The 18131-nt window shown below is 48.7% G+C and overlaps 2 protein-coding genes and 1 non-coding gene across 4 annotated transcripts in view; 1 reads left to right on the top strand and 2 right to left on the bottom strand.

Annotated features, from left to right (window-relative positions):
- Window positions 1-1035: 1035 nt before the first annotated feature.
- On the bottom strand, window positions 1036-3643 carry RPL10 (ribosomal protein L10). Of its 2 annotated transcripts, XM_059911440.1 has the most exons (6): window positions 3529-3640; window positions 2617-2675; window positions 2422-2529; window positions 2061-2199; window positions 1331-1493; window positions 1036-1246 (listed from the first exon to the last, which is right to left on the bottom strand). In XM_059911440.1, exons 1-6 carry the CDS (start codon window positions 3549-3551, stop codon window positions 1094-1096), a joined length of 645 nt encoding a protein of 214 aa, XP_059767423.1. In that variant the 5' UTR covers window positions 3552-3640; the 3' UTR covers window positions 1036-1093. The 2 variants fall into 2 exon arrangements, with proteins under 2 accessions (XP_059767423.1, XP_059767424.1); XM_059911441.1 differs by lacking the exon at window positions 1036-1246 and having other exon boundaries at window positions 1374-1482; window positions 3529-3643.
- LOC132358042 (small nucleolar RNA SNORA70) lies at window positions 1538-1672 on the bottom strand. The gene has a single exon (XR_009500400.1). It is a non-coding gene; the product is annotated as a small nucleolar RNA SNORA70 (small nucleolar RNA).
- A 1114-nt stretch (window positions 3644-4757) lies between the features above and the next one.
- The window catches only part of TKTL1 (transketolase like 1), a 39198-nt gene continuing 25824 nt past the window's right edge, over window positions 4758-18131 (top strand). The window contains exons 1-6 of the mRNA XM_059911442.1: window positions 4758-4811; window positions 7708-7825; window positions 12162-12259; window positions 13919-14110; window positions 14192-14319; window positions 15552-15745. Coding sequence (XP_059767425.1) covers window positions 7742-7825; window positions 12162-12259; window positions 13919-14110; window positions 14192-14319; window positions 15552-15745 — 696 coding nt within the window. The 5' untranslated portion in view covers window positions 4758-4811; window positions 7708-7741. The remainder of the gene's footprint in view (window positions 4812-7707; window positions 7826-12161; window positions 12260-13918; window positions 14111-14191; window positions 14320-15551; window positions 15746-18131) is intronic.

The raw sequence follows: 18131 nt of genomic DNA, 5'->3' as shown, positions 1-18131 counted from the left end.
GCCTGCGCACCGCGATGAAGAGTGGCCCCCGCTTGCCACAACTGGAGAAAGCCCTCGCACAGAAACGAAGACCCAACACAGCCATAAATAAAATAAATTAAAAAAAAAAAAAGATGGCTAGCAGGACATCAGAGTCGTTTTTAAAATGCAAGTTATGTTTTTATAATTTAGAAACATCTACTTTAAAAGGTAGTTTTAAACTTTAGAAATGGCAGTTACTAAGGATTACAAAATGCCAGAGGCCTCTCAGGGGCTGAGGGGCCGAGTGCTGCATTCAGTCACAGCCAGACTGCAGCAAGGCTCTCCGGCTACTATGCTGGGCTCTGGAACCGAATCCCTTTAGGGTCGTCTTCTCCTGGGCTCACAGCCTCAGGCCACCCCACCGAGCAGAGCTCTGGGACTCAGCTGCTCTTACAGCAGGGTGGCCCTGGCAGTTGGTGTCAGACAGCACACCAGGATCCCCTGGGCCAAAGAGGGCACTGCACACTATTTGCCCAAAGGTCTCTTGTCGCCAAGCCCTATCTCAGCCATAGGAGCTTGATATCAGGAGTAAAGGGCCCTGGGAGTGAGGCCCTATAAGGGGTAGTGGGTTAGGCTTAGGATGGGGCAGGGTGACGATATTTCTCAACTCTGTAGACAGGGAAATGTGGTTAGGCCCAGGACAAATGTTTACTCCAGGAGTAACTGGTGAAAATACAGCCAGAACCATGTCTGGTCTGGTTCTTTCCTCCCCATGTCCAACAATGTTCCTGTCCTGGTCTGGGACCCTTGGGGAAGAGCTTCCACAGCTGCCTGAGACCCTTTTCCATCACCCAGGGTGGGTGCTTTACTAAGGAAGTGCTCCATGCACATGCAGGGGGACTCGTGAACCTACTGCCTGGGATCTAAGGCAGGTCCAAGTGCTGGTCCTGGTGCTGGCCCTGCTAAGTGCCAACTGGCCAGCTTAGTTGTCAGCCTTTTTCTGAAGAGAAGGAACAGCAACCCTCGGGCTCCCAGAGGCTCCCCACCCCCCATGAATCCAGATGCAAAGACAGGGACAAGAAAGTAGAGTTTATTGGTGGACATGGGTAGGCAGGGGGCAGCGCCAAGGCTCTCACGAGTGCAGGGCCCGCCATTTGTCCAGGGGGCCACGATTAGGGATGTACTTGACCCCACAGCCATCTGGGATGAGCCGCTTTTCTGCCACCATGTTTTCAAATTCATCTGCATTAAACTTAGTAAATCCCCACTTCTTGGAGATGTGGATCTAGAGAAAGACAGAAACAGCTGAGTCAGGAGACATGGAGACAGGAGCAGGGAAAGGTGAGACCAAGGCTGCAGCACTACATACCTTCTGGCGGCCAGGGAACTTGAACTTGGCCCTGCGGAGGGCCTCAATCACATGCTCCTTGTTCTGCAGCTTGGTGCGGATGGACATTATGACCTGGCCAATGTGGACCCTGGCCACTGTGCCCTGGGGCTTTCCAAAGGCACCGCGCATACCTGTCTGGAGCCTAGATTGGGGACAGCATGCCAGTCATTAATGTCCACGGGAAAGGGCTGTCTCCAAGGTCCCTTAGGGCAACCCACACAGGCAACAGGCTGCATACACTACCCAGGAGGCTGCTGTCTGCAGCCACTGCACACCGGGCCCCCACGGGGAGAAGAGCACGGTCGGCTTAACTGGCTGCAAAGGACACAGAGTACCCCAAACAGACTAGCTAGAGTCCCTGCAAGGTGCTACTGGGCTCATCTGAAAGCCATCCAACCTGTGACCACGGCAGCAACCTGCCTGCCTGCAGGTTATGTCATGAGGCTCAAAGAAGAGCTACTCCCGCAGCAGCAGCTCCCTCTACCTGTTGCCCAGAGCCATGACGCCTTTTGTGTTTGTCTCTGGGACTCTGGGTTGTTCAGTGTCCCCTGAAGTCCACTTGCTAGCTCTTTGGCCTGGCTTTGCTATGGGTGGTTGAGTCTTTGTGAGGCCACCTCTTTGCCCTGACTGATGGAAAAAATAATCAAGCCCAGGCTTTAAGATATGGGAAAACATCTGAAAAGGCCAGGAGTCTCAGGACCCAGCTCACCTATCAGCTCCAGCACAGGACAACATCTTGTTGATGCGGATGACGTGGAAGGGGTGGAGCCGCACTCGGATGTGAAAACCATCTTTGCCACAGCTTTTCACCATGTACTTGTTGGCACAAATACGGGCAGCCTCCAGGGCTATTGGGGTGGGGGAGGCAGCAGAGTGAGACAAAATGGCACAGAAGCACTTACCATGGGTTCTCTGGGAACACCTGTAGTGGCTGCGTGAGTTTAGTAAAGAGGCTCATGATTGGGTGCTCGTGATTAATGACCTGGTAATTCCAGTGCAGCGAGCTCTAGGTCTGGCTGGGGGAGCACATACAAGGGCCCAGGAATGGTTAACAAGGAAACCTGCCTCACCTTCAGAGGACAGCTGCTCGTACTCATCCGACACCATGTGGCCACAGAGTGGGAACTCATCCACTTTTGCCTTCTTCCGCCCCAGGTCAAAGATGCGGATTTTAGCATCTGAAAAAAAACTGGTTAGTGTGTGGGTGTGCCATAGCAACTGGGTCAGTGCAGCCAAACCGGTTTGGGAGCTTTCCCACCACTTACCGGGGACACCTCGGCAGAAGCGAGACTTTGGGTACGGCTTGTTCTTACAATACCGATAACTGCGGGGAAGGGGGGGAACCCAAGTTAGCAGGGATTCACAAGTGAACTCCACAATAGGCACTTTGAGTGCTTCCTCAATCTACGACCAAAGGGGCGTTGGGAGAGGGGGAGATGACACATGTCATCTCTAAGCTTGGTCTTCATTCCTGGAAATTGGTGCTAAAACAAGATGCGGCCAGAAATTAGGATAGCTATGCTAGGAGCTTATAAAAGTAAAAAAAACAAAAAAACACAAAAAAACCACTCTATGCCCTGTTGTGTTTTCAACTTCCTATAAGGCTAACATCCTGAAACGGACTTTCTCAATTTAAATACCACGTAAGAGTAACACACTTCATGCCATCCACCTAAAGACCTTTGGGCACGTGGCATTAAGTCGGCCTCCAAGCCTCGTGAAGGGCGCCCCCTGCAGGGCACACGAGGCGGCTGAACACGCTTTTCTGGGACTGCCCTTGGCGTCCGAGGAGCCCACACGGCACGTCGCCTAGAAATAAAACGGGAATGGGACACAAAGGCCCTGAGGGCACCGAACCTAAAAGGCAAGCGACTTTTCAGCTCTGAACGCGGGACGCAAGGCGGACGTCGCTTGTAGTCCTAAACTGGGGCTAACATATGCAGACGTGGGTCAACCGGCCACTCCAACAAAAAGGGGGAAGCGGTAAACACCAGCATGAATTTTTAAAACCAAATGGTACAAACAAAGACCAAAAGCGACCTGCAAGTTCTTGGGGAATAAGCGGAGTCCGTTCCCAGGACAGGAAAGCCGCACTAGGGAGACCCCACCCCACGACTGCTTTTAGCAGCCAAATGCAATTCTCCCTCCCTTTCCCCAGCAGCGAAACAGGCACTCACCAACGGGCGGGGCGGCGGCCCATGGCGACACCAAGATCTTCAGTGGCTGAAACAAAACATACAAGGTCGGAAAACCAGTCGAAGACAGACTTCAAACTAGGAAAGTGAAATGGCAAGGGCAACGCACGAGCCGCAAACATCGACTACTCACCGCGCCGAACGGAAAGAGATGCTCTTACGCCTGCGCAGGCCTTATATAGGCGGTCTAATCTTCACGCGTAGGAACCATAGAGTCCGGGTGAGGGCGGATAGACACTCTGTCAGACTTCCGGACCGTAGTCACAGAGGTGCTCTGCGCCTGCGTGCGGGAGTGGCTGGGGACAAGCGCAGAGCGGGGGGGCGGGTGGATCCCCTACCGCAGGCGGCCAGCTGGCGAATGGGGCTTCGCCACATCGGCGAGAGAAGCCGGCTTCCGGCTGGCCATTTTGGGCGTAGTACTCTTGCCCGAGGCTTTGCCGTAACTATGAAAGACGTATGTTCCTAGAGTTGAAAGAAGGAAAATGCCGAATGGGGCTTACGGCGGCTGCGCGCGTGTTCTCGGGCATGGCGGAGCCTGGGACAAGCCCTCTCTACATTCCCCTGCGCGCCAGAGCCCAACACGGAGGCGCCCTGCTGGAGGCTCTGCGCGCGTTCCTTTGTCGACCGGGAGGCCGGAGCGGGAGGCCCGCCCTCGCCCCGCCTCCGCAGCCCCCCGGCCATAACCGAAGAGTTCTGAGCCCTCTTTGCGAGCTATACGCGAAGTCCTCCTTCCCTGGAGACCCGGGGCGGGGCCTGCGTCGGCTCCAGGCGGTCTGCGCCCTCCCGCGAGGAAGGCCAAGAAAAAGCCGCCCCCAAGATCCAGGGCTCAGGAGACCCCGTGAGCACCGTTGGGCCCACCCTGACCCGGCAGAGAAAAGAGACGTTGTGCTCCCCAGGGTGACTTGGAGAAGGGGAAGAGGAAAGTGGCGACCCCACCCAGATGGCAAACGAGCACTGTCACTCCTTGTCCGGCTGGGCCCCAGTCCTGGCCTCTCAGAGCTGCCTTGATCTGTACTCCTGGGAGCTTCCACCCTCCCACGGCCCAGAATGTGGCACCCACCCCCACACACAGTTCTCTCCCCGCCCACTGAATTCCAGCGCCTCCTGAGTGTGCCTCTGAGATGTTCTAAGATAAAGCACGGATCCTTCCCCCGCCTGCCCAAGGATAGCTGCCAGAGAAGTGTCCAGAGCTAGTACCCATACCACCAGGGATCTAAGTATCCGCCAGAGGTGCCCACGCTTCTAGAGGTGGGGACAGCAAGAAGGTAACAAAGTCTTCCCCATGTCACTTGACAGGTGTGACACACCTGTTCTTCTCCAGGACGACCTGTCACTTTAGTGAATGGGTCCTTTAGGAAGGCTTGGGAAGATTTGCGGTGTGCACTTCCAGCAATGCTGCAACAAGGTCCTTCCCAGGGAACACGGCTTCCCCTTCCATCAGGGGGGCTCTGGGTCTGGAAACTGGGTGAGAAGGTGTGACTCTCCACGGGGGCAACTCAAGTCAGGTTTTTGCTCCCAGAACTAGACGGTTTAGGGTTATACGCATCAAGCAGTCCTGTAGCAGGCTGCCCAACTATTTCCTGCTTAGAGGCTCATTTTCTGCGCCTTGCTCGCTTGCCTCCAGCCCGCCATTCTTGCTTTTCCTGGAACATGCCAGATTGTTCCTTGGGGTCGGGGCCTTGGCTCCGGCTGGTCCTCAGCCCTTACGCTGGTGTTCCTGCTCTAATGGCTCTCTCAGCGCCTTGCTGAAAAGAGCTGCTTCTGGACCTATCCCTGGAACACAGTTGGGGGGTGGAGTGTTCAGGCTGGATATGATGAATCTACTCTCAAATTCCTCTCTCCCTAAGCTTATGGATTCTGTCCTGCACCTCCTGTCAGGGCATTTCTGGCATCAAAACCCATGAAATGCAGGTCAGTAGTAGGTCCAAGCCAAGCATGCGAGTGCTAGACTACGCACCAGCTGCATGTCCTAATACTTTTTTTATTTTTAAATTTATTTATTTATTTATTTTTGGCTGCATTGGGTCTTCGTTGCCGCGCGCGCGGGCTTTGTGACGAGCGGGGGGGCTATTCTTCGTTGTGGTGCGCAGGCATCTCTTGTTGCGGAGCACAGGCTCTAGGCACACGGGCCTCAGTACTTGTGGCTTGCGGGCTCTAGAGCGCAGGCTCAGTAGTTGTGGCGCATGGGCTTAGTTGCTCCGCGGCATGTGGGATCTTCCCAGAGCAGGACTCAAACCCGTGTCCTCTGCATTGGCAGGCGGATTCTTTTTTTTTTTTTTTTTAATTTATTTTTTGGCTGTGTTGGGTCTTCGTTTCTGTGCGAGGGCTTTTTCTCTAGTTGCGGCGAGCGAGGGCCACTCTTCATCGCGGTGCGCGGGCCTCTCACTGTCGCGGCCTCTCCTGTTGAGGAGCACAGGCTCCAGACGTGCAGGCTCAGTAGTTGTGGCGCACGGGCCTAGTTGCTCCGCGGCCTGTGGGATCCTCCCAGACCAGGGCTCGAACCCGTGTCCCCTGCATTGGCAGGCGGATTCTTAACCACTGCGCCACCAGGGAAGCCCTGTATTTATTTATTTTATATCTGGAAGTTTGTAACTTTCGACACCTTCATCCAGTTCCTCATCCCCTCAACCCCCACCTTTGGTAACCACAAATCTGGTGATCTCTTTTTCTGTGAGTTTGGGTTTGGGTTTTTTTTTTTAGATTCCACAGTGTAATAATACAGTATTTCTTTTTCTGTGAGTTACTTCATCTAGCATAATGTTCTCAAGGCCCATCCATGTTGTCATAAATGGCAGAATTTCCTTTTTGTGCCTGAATTATGTTCCATTATATATCTGTACCACATCTCCTTTGTCCATTCATCTATCAGACACTTCGGTTGTTTCCATAGCTTGGCTATTGTAAATAGTGCTGCTGTGAACGTAGGGGTGCAGATATCTCTTCCACATAGTGTTTTCATTTTCTTCAGATATACGCCCAGTAGTGGAATTGCTGGATCATATGGTGGTGTTTTTTTTAAGATCCTCCATATTGTTTTCCATAGTGGCTCCTCTAATTTACATTCCCACCAACAGTGCACAAGGGTTCTCTTCTCTCCACATCTTTGCCAGATTTGTTAACTCATCTTTTTGATGACAGCCGTTCTGATAGGTGTGAGGGGATATCTCATTGTGGTTTTGACTTGCAATTTCCCTGATGATCAATGGTGTTGAGCACCTTTTCATGTGCCTGTTGTATGTCTTCTTTGGGAAAATGCCTATTCAGATCGTTTGCCCATTTTTAAGCGGATTTTTTGTTGTTTTGTTATGGAATTATGTGAGTTCTTTATATATTTTCCATATAAACACATTATCAGATATGTGATTTGCAAATACTTTCTCCTATTCAGTAGGTTGCTTTTACATTTTGTTGATGGTTTCTTCTGCCATGAAGAGTTTGGTTCAGTCCCACTTGGTTTTTGTTTGTTGTTTTTGTTGCTTTTTTTTTGCTTTTGCTTTTAGTGTCCGATTCAAAGAACCCTCTCTAAGACTCAGGTCAAGTAGCGTAGTGCCTATGTTTTTCTTCTAGGAGTTTTATGGTTTCTGGTCTTACGTTTAAGTTTTAATCCATTTCAAGTTAATTTCTGTGAGTGGTATAAGGTAGGTGTCCAGTTTCATTTTTTTACATGTGAATATCCAATTTTTCCTGTATCACTTGTTGAAGAGACTGTTTTTTCTGCGTTGAGTATTCTTGGCTCCCTCATCAAAAATTAGTTGACCACATACGTGTGGGTTTATTTCTGCTTTGTGAAATTTCTGATTAATGATATCACAGGTGAATTCAAACAAGTGAAATGACACTCAAATGCTTACAGAGTCACCAGGCGAACTTCCCCAAGTATGCCAGTGCTCCACTGATAGAAGGGGGCTGGTCTGTGAGGTCTTGCTCCCTACAGGGAGAGGAGTTGTGAGGTTCCTGGGCCTGAAAGCATCCTTACAAGCTGTGAACTTGGCGGGCAGTGGCCCAGCATCCCTTTCCCTTGGCTGGATTCTTTCAGGACTGGCAGAAATGACTGCTGCTTCCAGTTTGAGGAGACCATGTGCTGAAAGGCCTCCTCATGCACTGTGTGTGTCCCTGGTGAGCCACTTGCCTGTGAGAAACGACCTGTGCCATGTCTTTCAGCCACCCCACAGTGTGCAGCAGTGCTGCTGAGATCATGTCTGTGCTGTTTTTCTACATCATGAGGTATAAACAGATGGACCCGGAGAACCCGAACAATGACAGATTCGTCCTCTCCAAGGTAAGCTGGCATGGGAACCCATGCTCAGACACTTGGTTCCTGAACTCATTTAAAAAGCCACCATGTGGCAACAAGACCTGAAATGGCCTCTGTTTATCCTTTTGGTGCTTCTCTCTTTGCCTCATGTCTTCATCTGTTCAGGCTGATATAATAAAACATCAAAGACTGGGTGGCTTATAAACAATAGAAATTTATTTCTCACAGTTCTGGAGGCTAGAAGTCTAAGATCAAGGCACCAGCATGGTCATGTTCTGGTGAGGGCCCTGTTCCTGGTGGCAGACTTCTCACTGTATCCTCGTGTGATGTAAGGAGAAATGGTCTCTCTTTTATAAGGGCATTAACCCCACTCTTCAGGGTTCTGCCCTCATGACCTAATCACTGCCCAAAGACCACTACCTCCTAATACTATCACCTTGGGCATTAGGTTTTCAACATAATGGATTTTGGGGAGGGGGCACAAACATTCAGACCATGGCACCTCATAAAGATCTAAAAGGTGTCCTAGTGAGGACTGCGTGGTGGGAAGGATGACTTGCGGCAGCTGGCAGTCCTTCTTTTCCTTTGATGGTGCCTCACTTTACCCCACCTAGCACTAAAGCCCCCCTTGTCAGGGTCATGCTGCTCCGATCCTCTGCCACCTGGGTAGAGGAGGGCCACATGAGTGAATCCAACTTGTTGAGCTCGGGGAGCGTTGAGCTTGATTTGGAGGGATGTCCCACCCGTCAGTCAGCTTTCCCTTCCATTTCTCTGCATATCTGACCTGATACCAATAAGGAGTTTCTCATTAGGCTAGCTATAGTACGAGATAACCTCATGACACTGGGGGACAGGAAAGAAAAGAAATATTAAAAGCAAGGTCGATCTAGAAGAACAAGCAGCTCTTTTGATGCTGTCTGAAAGTTTGCTGTGTTCTGAGCAAAGCATTTAAAGCTCAACTGGTAGAACGACATGTGCAAATAGAAACCCCAAATCTGGGCAGCGGGAAGTAAAGACAAAGGCAGAGTATAGGCAGAGTACCTGGAGCCGTACTTAATGATCCTTGCCTTGGTGTCTAAAACATAATCTCAAATGAGGTTTGGCAAAGGATAAATAAAACGTGTGTGTAGAGGAAGAGAGATGAAGCAAACGAAGTCCATTAGTAATAGTTGACAAATTTAGGTAAAGAGTATATGGAACTTCATTGTACTATTCGTACAACTTTTCTGTAAGCTTGAATTTCCTTCATCATAAAAACTGAATAACTATAGGTGTACAAACAAAGTATGGGTGTTTAGAGCTTTACTTTAAAAAAGGGAAAGATGTGGGAATTCCCTGGTGGTCCAGTGGTTAGGACTCCACGCTTTCACTGTTGGGAGCCTGGGTTCAATCCCCGGTCAGGGAACCAAGATTCCGCAAGCCGCGCAGCACAGCCAAAAAAAAAAAAAAAGATGCCTAGACTATCCCATAACCGCTGCTATCATATAATCAGAGTCATTGGCCTTAGAGGGATAGAGAGACTTTCTGGCGTGTAGCCTCAGGCTGGGCTCTACTCATTTGCCAGATTTGTGTGTTCATCAGGCTTACGCAGCAGATAATGTTTGAAGACAAGAAAAAACACTCAGGGGACTTCCCTGGTGGCGAAGTGGTAAAGAATCCACCTGCTGGGCTTCCCTGGTGGCGCAGTGGTTGAGAATCTGCCTGCCAATACAGGAGGACACGGGTTCGAGCCCTGGTCTGGGAGGATCCCACATGCCGCGGAGCAACGAAGCCCGTGTGCCACAACTACTGAGCCTGCGCGTCTGGAGCCTGTGCTCCGCAGCAAGAGAGGCCGCGATAGTGAGAGGCCCGCGCACCGCGATGAAGAGTGGCCCCCGCTTGCCACAACTAGAGAAAGCCCTCGCACAGAAACGAAGACCCAACACAGCCCAAAATAAGTTAATTAATTAATTAATTAAAAAAAAATACATATATATATATATAAAAGAATCCGCCTGCCAATGCAGGGGACACGGGTTCGAGCCGTGGTCCGGGAAGATCCCACATGCTGCGGAGCAACTAAGCCCGTGTACCACAACTACTGAGCCTGCGCTCTGGAGCCCACGAGCCACAACTACTCAGCCCACGTGCCACAACTACTGAAGCCCGTGCGCCTAGAGCCCGTGCTCCACAACAAGAGAAGCCGCTGCAATGAGAAGCCCGTGCACTGCAACTAGACAAAGCCCACATGCAACAACGAAGACCCAATGCAGCCAAAAATAAATAAAATAAATAAATTTAGTTTAAAAAAAAAACACTCAGGAGCATAGTCCATCTTGGCTCTGGTTGGGAATGGAGTAAATGGACTCGCTAGAGGCCGAGAAGCCAGGGTCTCCATAATCTGTGCTCCCGGGGCAGGAGTGTCTATGTAGACAGCTGCATGAGGAGGCCGCTTGCTAAGGCCTGGCCATGGCACTGACTGAGGTGCTCATGATCTCTCCGTCCACCACCCAGGCCTTAGTTTTTGTTTTATCAGCTCTTTTGTTTTCTTTAGCCAAGGAGGCTTGGGAAGTAACCAAAAAGCCTTCTTGTAAATTTGTTCTTGAAGCACACTTTGTGTCAGAACAAAGATGAGAAGTACCACCTGGAAGAGAAAGCTTTCTTTCCTGGGTGCCCTCAGCAGCTTGTGTGCATCTTTATTCTTGGCCCCTCAGTTGTGAGTGTCCCCCCCACAGCGAAAGGATTCTTGGGAAAGGAAAGGGAACCCATGTGGGCGTGCTTCCACCATGCCAGACATCATGCTGATGCCCCACCAATCTTCTCAATTAATCCTACAGCCTCTTGCTTCCTGAACGGGGCTTTCCTCACCATCTTACCCAGAGAGCAAAGCCTTATGGAAGTGGGCTTACTTGTCCCCTGCGTTAAAGCTGGGGGGAAGTGGAGTTGGTCTGAGTGTAGAGCGCAGGCTCACTCCAAGGGCACGTAAGGCACCTGGGAGCCAGAGCTTGTTACAGGCGTAAAATAGGAGCTGTAGGGAGAAAGACTAAGCTAGCGATGTTGTCAAGAGAGACTTCAGTGGGACAGTTCTCGGGGCTAGAGATGCAAAACAAATCTGTGAGGGCACAAAGCACGTAGAGAAAGTTAAGGAAGGTCAAGAGCCCCAGGAAGAGCAGAACAGTAGGGTGGAGCAAGACAGGAGAGGGATCTGAGACTAACAAGTACCATCCACTCATCCGTGGTAGTGACAACACAAACCAGTCTCTGAATGGAGCTGACATCTGAATGGAGGAAGGGGGCAGACAAGAAACAAACCCAGAAATAGCATGTCAGATGGGGCTGAGTATCCTGGATCCAAGGGAAGTGGAGGGCAGGTACTAGGTGAAAGAGATGGTCCAGGAAAGCCTTGGTGTTGACATTTGAGCAGAGACTTGGAGGGTGTGAGGGAGTGAGCTGTGCCCTTATTTAGGCACAAGCACTGAGCACTCGGGGGAGAGGGGGCCACACGTGCTAAAGCCCTGAGGCAGGCATGTGCGTGGCGTGTTCCAAGGACATCCAGGAGGCCAGGCACCCGGAGCAGTGGGAGGTGATGGGGGTCTGGAGTGAACAGGCCACTGCAAGAACTTGAGCTCTACTTGACGTTAGACGACAAGACCTTGGACAGTTCTCCGCAGCGATTGAGGGGCGGGCTTCGGTTTTATCGTGCTCCGCCTGGTGGCTGTGTTGAGAACGACTGTGGAGGGAAGCAGGGAGGCCACTGCTCTGACAGAGGCAAGAGATGTTTGTGGCCAGGCCAAGATGGTGGCAGCAGAAGTGTTGAATAAGTTTGATATCTCTTCAGAAGCTTGGGAGTGAGTGAGGCCTCAGTGCAGCAGACCTTTGGCACTGGCACCACCTTGTGGCCCTCAGAGGGCCACATTCTCTCCGTGGGACCGTGATAGCCTGTGCGTACAAGCAGGTCAGTGGGGATAAATGGAGTGGTGGTAGAAAGTGACTTATTTCTAGCATAACCTCCTACATCACCACTTCCCAAATCTCAGTTGACTTGAGTTTTACAAACCAGGGAAATTGAAATCTTCTTCAGTGTTTCTAGTTTCTGTTTAAGAGTCCATATTCTCCAAAAACATTGAACATCTGGTCTGTGTACAGCTAGATAAAAGGTCTTGTGGAAATGGCAAGACTTCTGCTTATGTTTTTTTCTGCTTTGCTCTTGGGCTCTGTTTAGACTGCTGTGTGCAGAAGCTTCCCACTTCTGTGTTGTCAGAGCTCCAGTTGCCCTCACCAGCTGCATGGATTACCTGTGACTCTGTTGTCTTTGTGACGTTGATCTGACACTTTGAGGTACATGAGGGTGTGTAGATTCATTTGGTGCTTTCTCTTACAGAGTCTGTCGTTTGTTAATGTGGCAACTGGATGGCTGGGGGAAGGACTGGGGGTCGCGTGTGGGATGGCATATACTGGCAAGTACTTTGACAAGGCCAGGTAAGGCGCTTACCCAGAAACCACTTAATTGTTCCCACCCCACCCCACCCCCAGCACTTTGGCTTTATTTATCGCTTATTAGTTTGGGAAGGCAGTGATTGTGTTAAAAGTTCAGGTTACCAAGTACTCAAGGAGTAGAAAGAAATCATATTTCATGAAGCGGTTCTAGCATCTCCTGTTGGGTTCTAAGTGCTGCCTGCAGTATAGAAATCAGTTCATTAGGGACTTCCCTGGTGGTCCAGTGGGTAAGACTCTGCACTCCCAATGCAGGGGGCCCAGGTTCGATCCCTGTTCAGATAACTAGATCCCACATGCATGCCGCAAGTAAGAAGCCCGCATGCTGCAACTATGAGCCCACATGCCACAACTGTAGGATCCCGCATGCTGCAACTAAGACCCGGCACAGCCAAAATAAATAAATAAATATTTTAAAAAAGAAAGAAAACAGTTTATTAGGATTCAAGTCTAAGTTTTTTTTTTAAACATTTATTTATTTACTTGTTTGTTTATTTAGCTAGCTAGCTAGCTGCGCCGGGTCTTAGTTGCGGCATGCGAGATCTTCAGTGGTGGTATGCAAGGTCTTAGCTGCAGCATTGTGGGATCTAGTTCCCTGACCAGGGATCAGACCCGAGCCCCCTGCATTGGGAGTGCGGAGTCTTACCCACTGGACCACCAGGGAAGTCCTAGGATTCAAGTTTTTACTAAGAGAGACATCTTCCTGTTTCCCATATCTCAGTGAGCTTCACTGTAGAGTGAACAGATGGTGTATTTGCCTTTCCACTGGGGACCCCTACATGTTAATCAAAGGTCTCTTTTTCTGGAATGGTCCACCTTCCTGAAGACAGGCAGATCCATGCCTTTCTTGCAGGGGTGTGTGCCCAGGTGCTGCTGATGTAGGAGCAGCAAGATGGGGGATCCTGGGGGGCTCAGGGTTGGCCATGATGGTGTGCATGTTCTACTCCCATGGTTCACCCAGGGTGCCTGAGTCTGCAGCCCCTCGGTCCCAGGTTCCAGCCCAGGTGGCCCCTCTGGAGGCACTTTGTTGTGCTTCCTCCACTGTTGACCTTTTTCATCTCTCACTGTTGCCTCTGTTAGTCCCTATCCTGTGGTTAATCACTTTTTTTATACCTCATTTATAGCATTTTTTGGGGGTCTGGGTTGTGTTTTAGTGCTTTAAACATTTCATGTTTCTGCTGCGGAGGAGTTTAATATTTGTAACAGAACATACGCTCCTGAGGTAGGATGTTTTGATTGTTATTATTGTATATAAATTTGTAAGATCAGAAATAGAAGGTGGCAGTGCTTAACATGGAGCTTATCAAGAAACCATATATGTAAATGTCTGGGCATTTAAGGGAGCTGCCTTCTCCCCATCCGCTCTTATTCGTTGGGCCCAGGGAAGTGGCAGAAGAACGTAGAAATTACTTTTACAGCTAGAATGAGAAGACTAGCCAAAGGTGCAGCCCATGTCGTGAGGCCCAAGCTTTTAAAGCTGTGTTTCCTCAGCTGTGGAATTTGGGCAGCGTTGACAGGGAAAATTGTCTTAGGTCTGAAGCAGCTGCTTCTGTCTCCTCCTTTGTTTCTCTCCATGAAATATATTTGCTCGAGCTGCCCAGAGGAGCCCCAGGCACGGTCCTAACGTCTCTCGGCTTGCCCCAGCTACCGGGTGTTCTGCCTCATTGGAGGTGGCGAGTCCTCGGAAGGCTCCGTCTGGGAGGCCATGGCCTTTGCTTCCCACCACAGTCTGGACAACCTCGTGGCCGTCTTTGACGTGAATCGCCTGTACCACAGAGGCACCCTGCCCCTCAAGCACTGCACAGACGTCTTTCAGAAGCGCTGTGAAGCCTTTGGGTAACTGTCCTGTTTTGTGGCACCTTCTTTCCGCCCCATCCCCCCTTCGCCTTCTAACCTGGCCCACTTCTCGGTTGACAGGTGGAATACTTCCGTGGTGGATGGCTGCGATGTGGAGGCACTGTGCCAGGTGTTCCAGCAGGCGGCTCAAGTGAAGAGCAAGCCCACTGCTATAGTTGCCAAGACCTTCAGGGGCCACGGCATGCCACGTAAGGAAGTGTTGCTTTTCTGCTTGTGGTTGTCAAAAACCTCTGCCTAGCATATGAGGTGGAGGGAGGCTTAGGCTAGCTGGGCAGACAGCTGACTTCACGCACGCACGGTGATTACGCCTGTGACGTGCGCCCAGCGCTCTTGCTCTTTCTCATGCTTGTAGATAGCAGATCTGGTTAGGGCAAGGGGGAGGGAGCCCAGACCCCCAGCAAGCGAGCGCAAGGGAGCGGCTGAGAGGATAGTCCCTCAGTTAGAGGACCAGCAGGGAGCCATCTCCACGGGAGTGCAGAGCCAGAGGGGGGCTGAGCGTGAGCAGATACGTAAACATGAGTGTACGTGCCTGCGAGCGCCCTAGCCTGTGCCCACGCTACCTGGGAGGACACACAGGCCACTAGTAAAGCAGCGCCTCTGGGAAAGGTAACTGTGGAACTGAGGGTCGGGGAAGGGAGGGGGTTTTGAAAGTCTTAACTTCTTGCAGATTTCAAAGTGGACCTCTGAAGTTGTTCATCTCAAGTATAAATAGTTGCAGGAGGTGTGATCCCTGGTGTGTGTTTAGCGTTGACATTTTAGAATAAAACTCTTCTATGACCCCTTCTCAAAATACAGTCTTATTCTGGTACCCCCGTTCAGTAAATGACGACTGGACCAGTTTGCTCCTGGCAGAAACCTGGGTATTGTCCTTGCCTCCACCTCTCCCTTATGTGCCCCCTACACACATACCCAGTCTTTCATCGATTCTGATTGATTCTGCTCCTGACGTACGTCTCAAGTCTGTTCGCTCCTCTCCATCTCTCTTGCCCAGGCCCAGTCACCTCTCCCTAACTGCAGTCTCCCCAAGCCAGCCCCCACATGACTGCCGTGGTGATCTTTCTACAACACGGATCTGATCAGTCACCATCCCCCTTCCAAACCCGTCAGTGGTTTCCCATCTTGCTTTGGACAGAACTCAGACTCCTTATACCCACAGGCTCCTCCGTGGTCTGCTCTGCCCGTCCAGCCTCATCTCCCTCACTCTCCCCTCCATTCACCAGCACACGGGCCAGTGGCCCCCTCAAGAGCCTCTCGGCCTTTGTCAAGGCTGTCTCCTGCGACTGCAGTACCATGTCAGGCCCCCTGTGCCAGCTTTTTACTCTGTGGCTGACATCTTTTCCATCTGGATGTCTTTCAGATGACCAAATAGGAGCTCATTAGATACTTAGGGAATGAATGTGTTTTATCCATTGGGTTGCAGAAGTTGAGGATTCAGAAAATTGGCATGAAAGGCCAATGCCAAAAGAAAGAGTGGATACAATTATCAAACTAATTGAGAGCCAGATACAGACCAAGAAGAAGCTTGACCCAAAACCCCCTGTTGAAGACTCACCTCAAATCAACATCACAGATATAGAAATGATCTCTCCACCTGCTTACAATGTTGGTGACATGGTAGGCAAACTGCTTTTTTCTCTGCTTTTCCTAAATACAGAGGACTCTGTTTACTCTGATCCCCAGGAATGAACAAATTGTTAGGTGATGTGGTATTTAACTAAAGATTATAAGCAATAAATACGGATTTACCTTCTCTTTTACTGTTTCTGATATTTATTCTTTGATTTCAAACTTAACTCAGGTCTGAATTTTCTTACCAGTCAGTCACTACTTATTTGTGTCCAGTGCTGTGCAACTTTTTGTTTGCTTCTGTGTCTACTCAAAGGATGGGGGCCTGGCTGGATTGATCTGTTGGGCTTATTCCCTGGATTACACAAGGAAACACACCAATTCATCAAAGACCAGTTCTTCAAAAAGGAAACAAATTAGGCACTAAAGGCTGAACATAAAACCTTTCTGCTTTTTGTTACCATTTTTGTATTCAAAGTATGCAGGGTCTTCACAACCTAAGGAAATAAGGTGGTGAGCCTGGGAGGAAGGAAATACTTATTTATTTGGGGACATTTTGAGTGTTACTTACGTTTTCTTAGCCTGGTAAATATGGGTTTAAAATAAATGAATTGACTATTTGAGAAATTAGAAAACAAATTTAAAAGCAGAAGAACGCTATTAATAAGGGAAAAGTACATATAAACAGAGGCTACTTTGGTAATATGTGTTAACACTTTAGCTGTTCACACCCTTCAAACTAGCAGTGCAACTCACAGGAATTTATCCTACAGAAACACCTGTGCAAGTGTGCAGAATAGAATGAATGTCAATTGCAGCATTGATTATGATGAAATGTTTATGTCTGGAAGGTAGGTGGGATTATGGGAGCTTTTCATTTTTTGAAAGAAGTGTATATGTTTTACTAATAGGAAAAATTAAGGAAACAGGCCAGTTCGTAAAAAGTTAATGAATTAAAGAACAAGAAGTCACATTAATACACAAATCAAAGAGTTGGCTCTTTGAATTACTAATACAGTAGGCAAACCATTATCTAGCCTACTTAAAGAGATGAAAATCATAAATGAATAAAATTAGTCACTAGAGGAGATAACCACAGATGCGGAAAACAGAATTTTGAGAAAACTATGCTAATTGGTATGAAAACCTGTAAAAAAAAAAAAAAAAGGACCTCTTTTAGGAATACATAAAATACCAAAATTGACTAAAAAGACACAAAACACTTAAGTAGATCAACAGCCATAGAAAAATTTGAGAAAACTGTCCAAGAGTTGTACCTCCAAAGTGCCAGGCTCACTAAGTTGCAAGAGTGACTTAATTTTAACCTTCAAGGAATGGGTTAATTCCTAGGCTATTTCAAACCTTCTTGAATATGGAAAAAGCCATTTATGAAGCCGAAATGTTATAATGCTAGCCCAAAGGAAAAAAACTACAGGCCAACCTCACTTATGAATATTGACGTAAAAATTCTAAATAAAATGTTCGCTCGTCTCACCTCAGTACCTTAAAGAGGCATATGAATCAGTGAAGTTCAAATTAGTAATGCATATCATTCCCCAGTATTAGGAGGGGGGAAATTATGATCATTAACAATTAAAGACTCAGTCCTGACGATGAAAAGGCAAGCCTATTTGCAGGTGGTAGAGTTGTATGTCTGGAAAGCCCAAGAGAATCGACAGAAAATGGTTAGAAATAAGAGGAGTCCAGAACGAGAACTTGTAGCAAAACTAATATACAAAGATTGATTCTTATATTAATAAAATGGAGAGATTATCCCTTTTACAATGGCAATAAAAACTAAAATAACTAAAAATAAACTTAAGTATATAAGGTCTATGTTAAGATACTTATAAAACTATAGCCCTAAAAGAAGCTCACATGCCTTGCATGCATGAGATGCTCACCAAGTATTTGTGAGTAGACCATTGCCAAAAGGATGCCACGCAAACCTGTCATTTCCCTTACCTCTGGGGAGAGGAACTGGGAGAGCAGGAGGAAGATGGCCTTTTCACTCGATATCCTTTCATAACCTGACTTTTGTACTCAACTACATGAATTGCCTGTTTTAAAAAATATTTTTAGGAGTGTTTAGATGAATGGACAAAGACAAATGCGGAGGCAAACCTTGTTTTTTTTTTAAATAACAGCTTTATTGAGATAATAAAGCTATATAAAGCTATAGATTTCTATATAATCTACCCATTTGAAATGTACAATTCAATGGTTTTTAGCATACTGACAAGAGTTGTGCAACCATCACCACACTCAATCTTACAACATTTCCGTCATCCCAAAGAGAAACCCTATACCCATTAGCAGTTACTCTCTATTCCCACCCAGCCCCTAGTAACTGCTAATCTACTTTCTGTGCCTGTGGATTTGCCTATTCCAGACATTTCATGTAAATGGGATCATATAATATGCAAAGTTTTGA

This window comes from Balaenoptera ricei, chromosome X (assembly GCF_028023285.1).
Source record: "Balaenoptera ricei isolate mBalRic1 chromosome X, mBalRic1.hap2, whole genome shotgun sequence".
In the NCBI taxonomy this organism is placed as follows: domain Eukaryota; kingdom Metazoa; phylum Chordata; class Mammalia; order Artiodactyla; family Balaenopteridae; genus Balaenoptera; species Balaenoptera ricei.
This window is presented reverse-complemented; position numbering and strand designations above follow the sequence as displayed.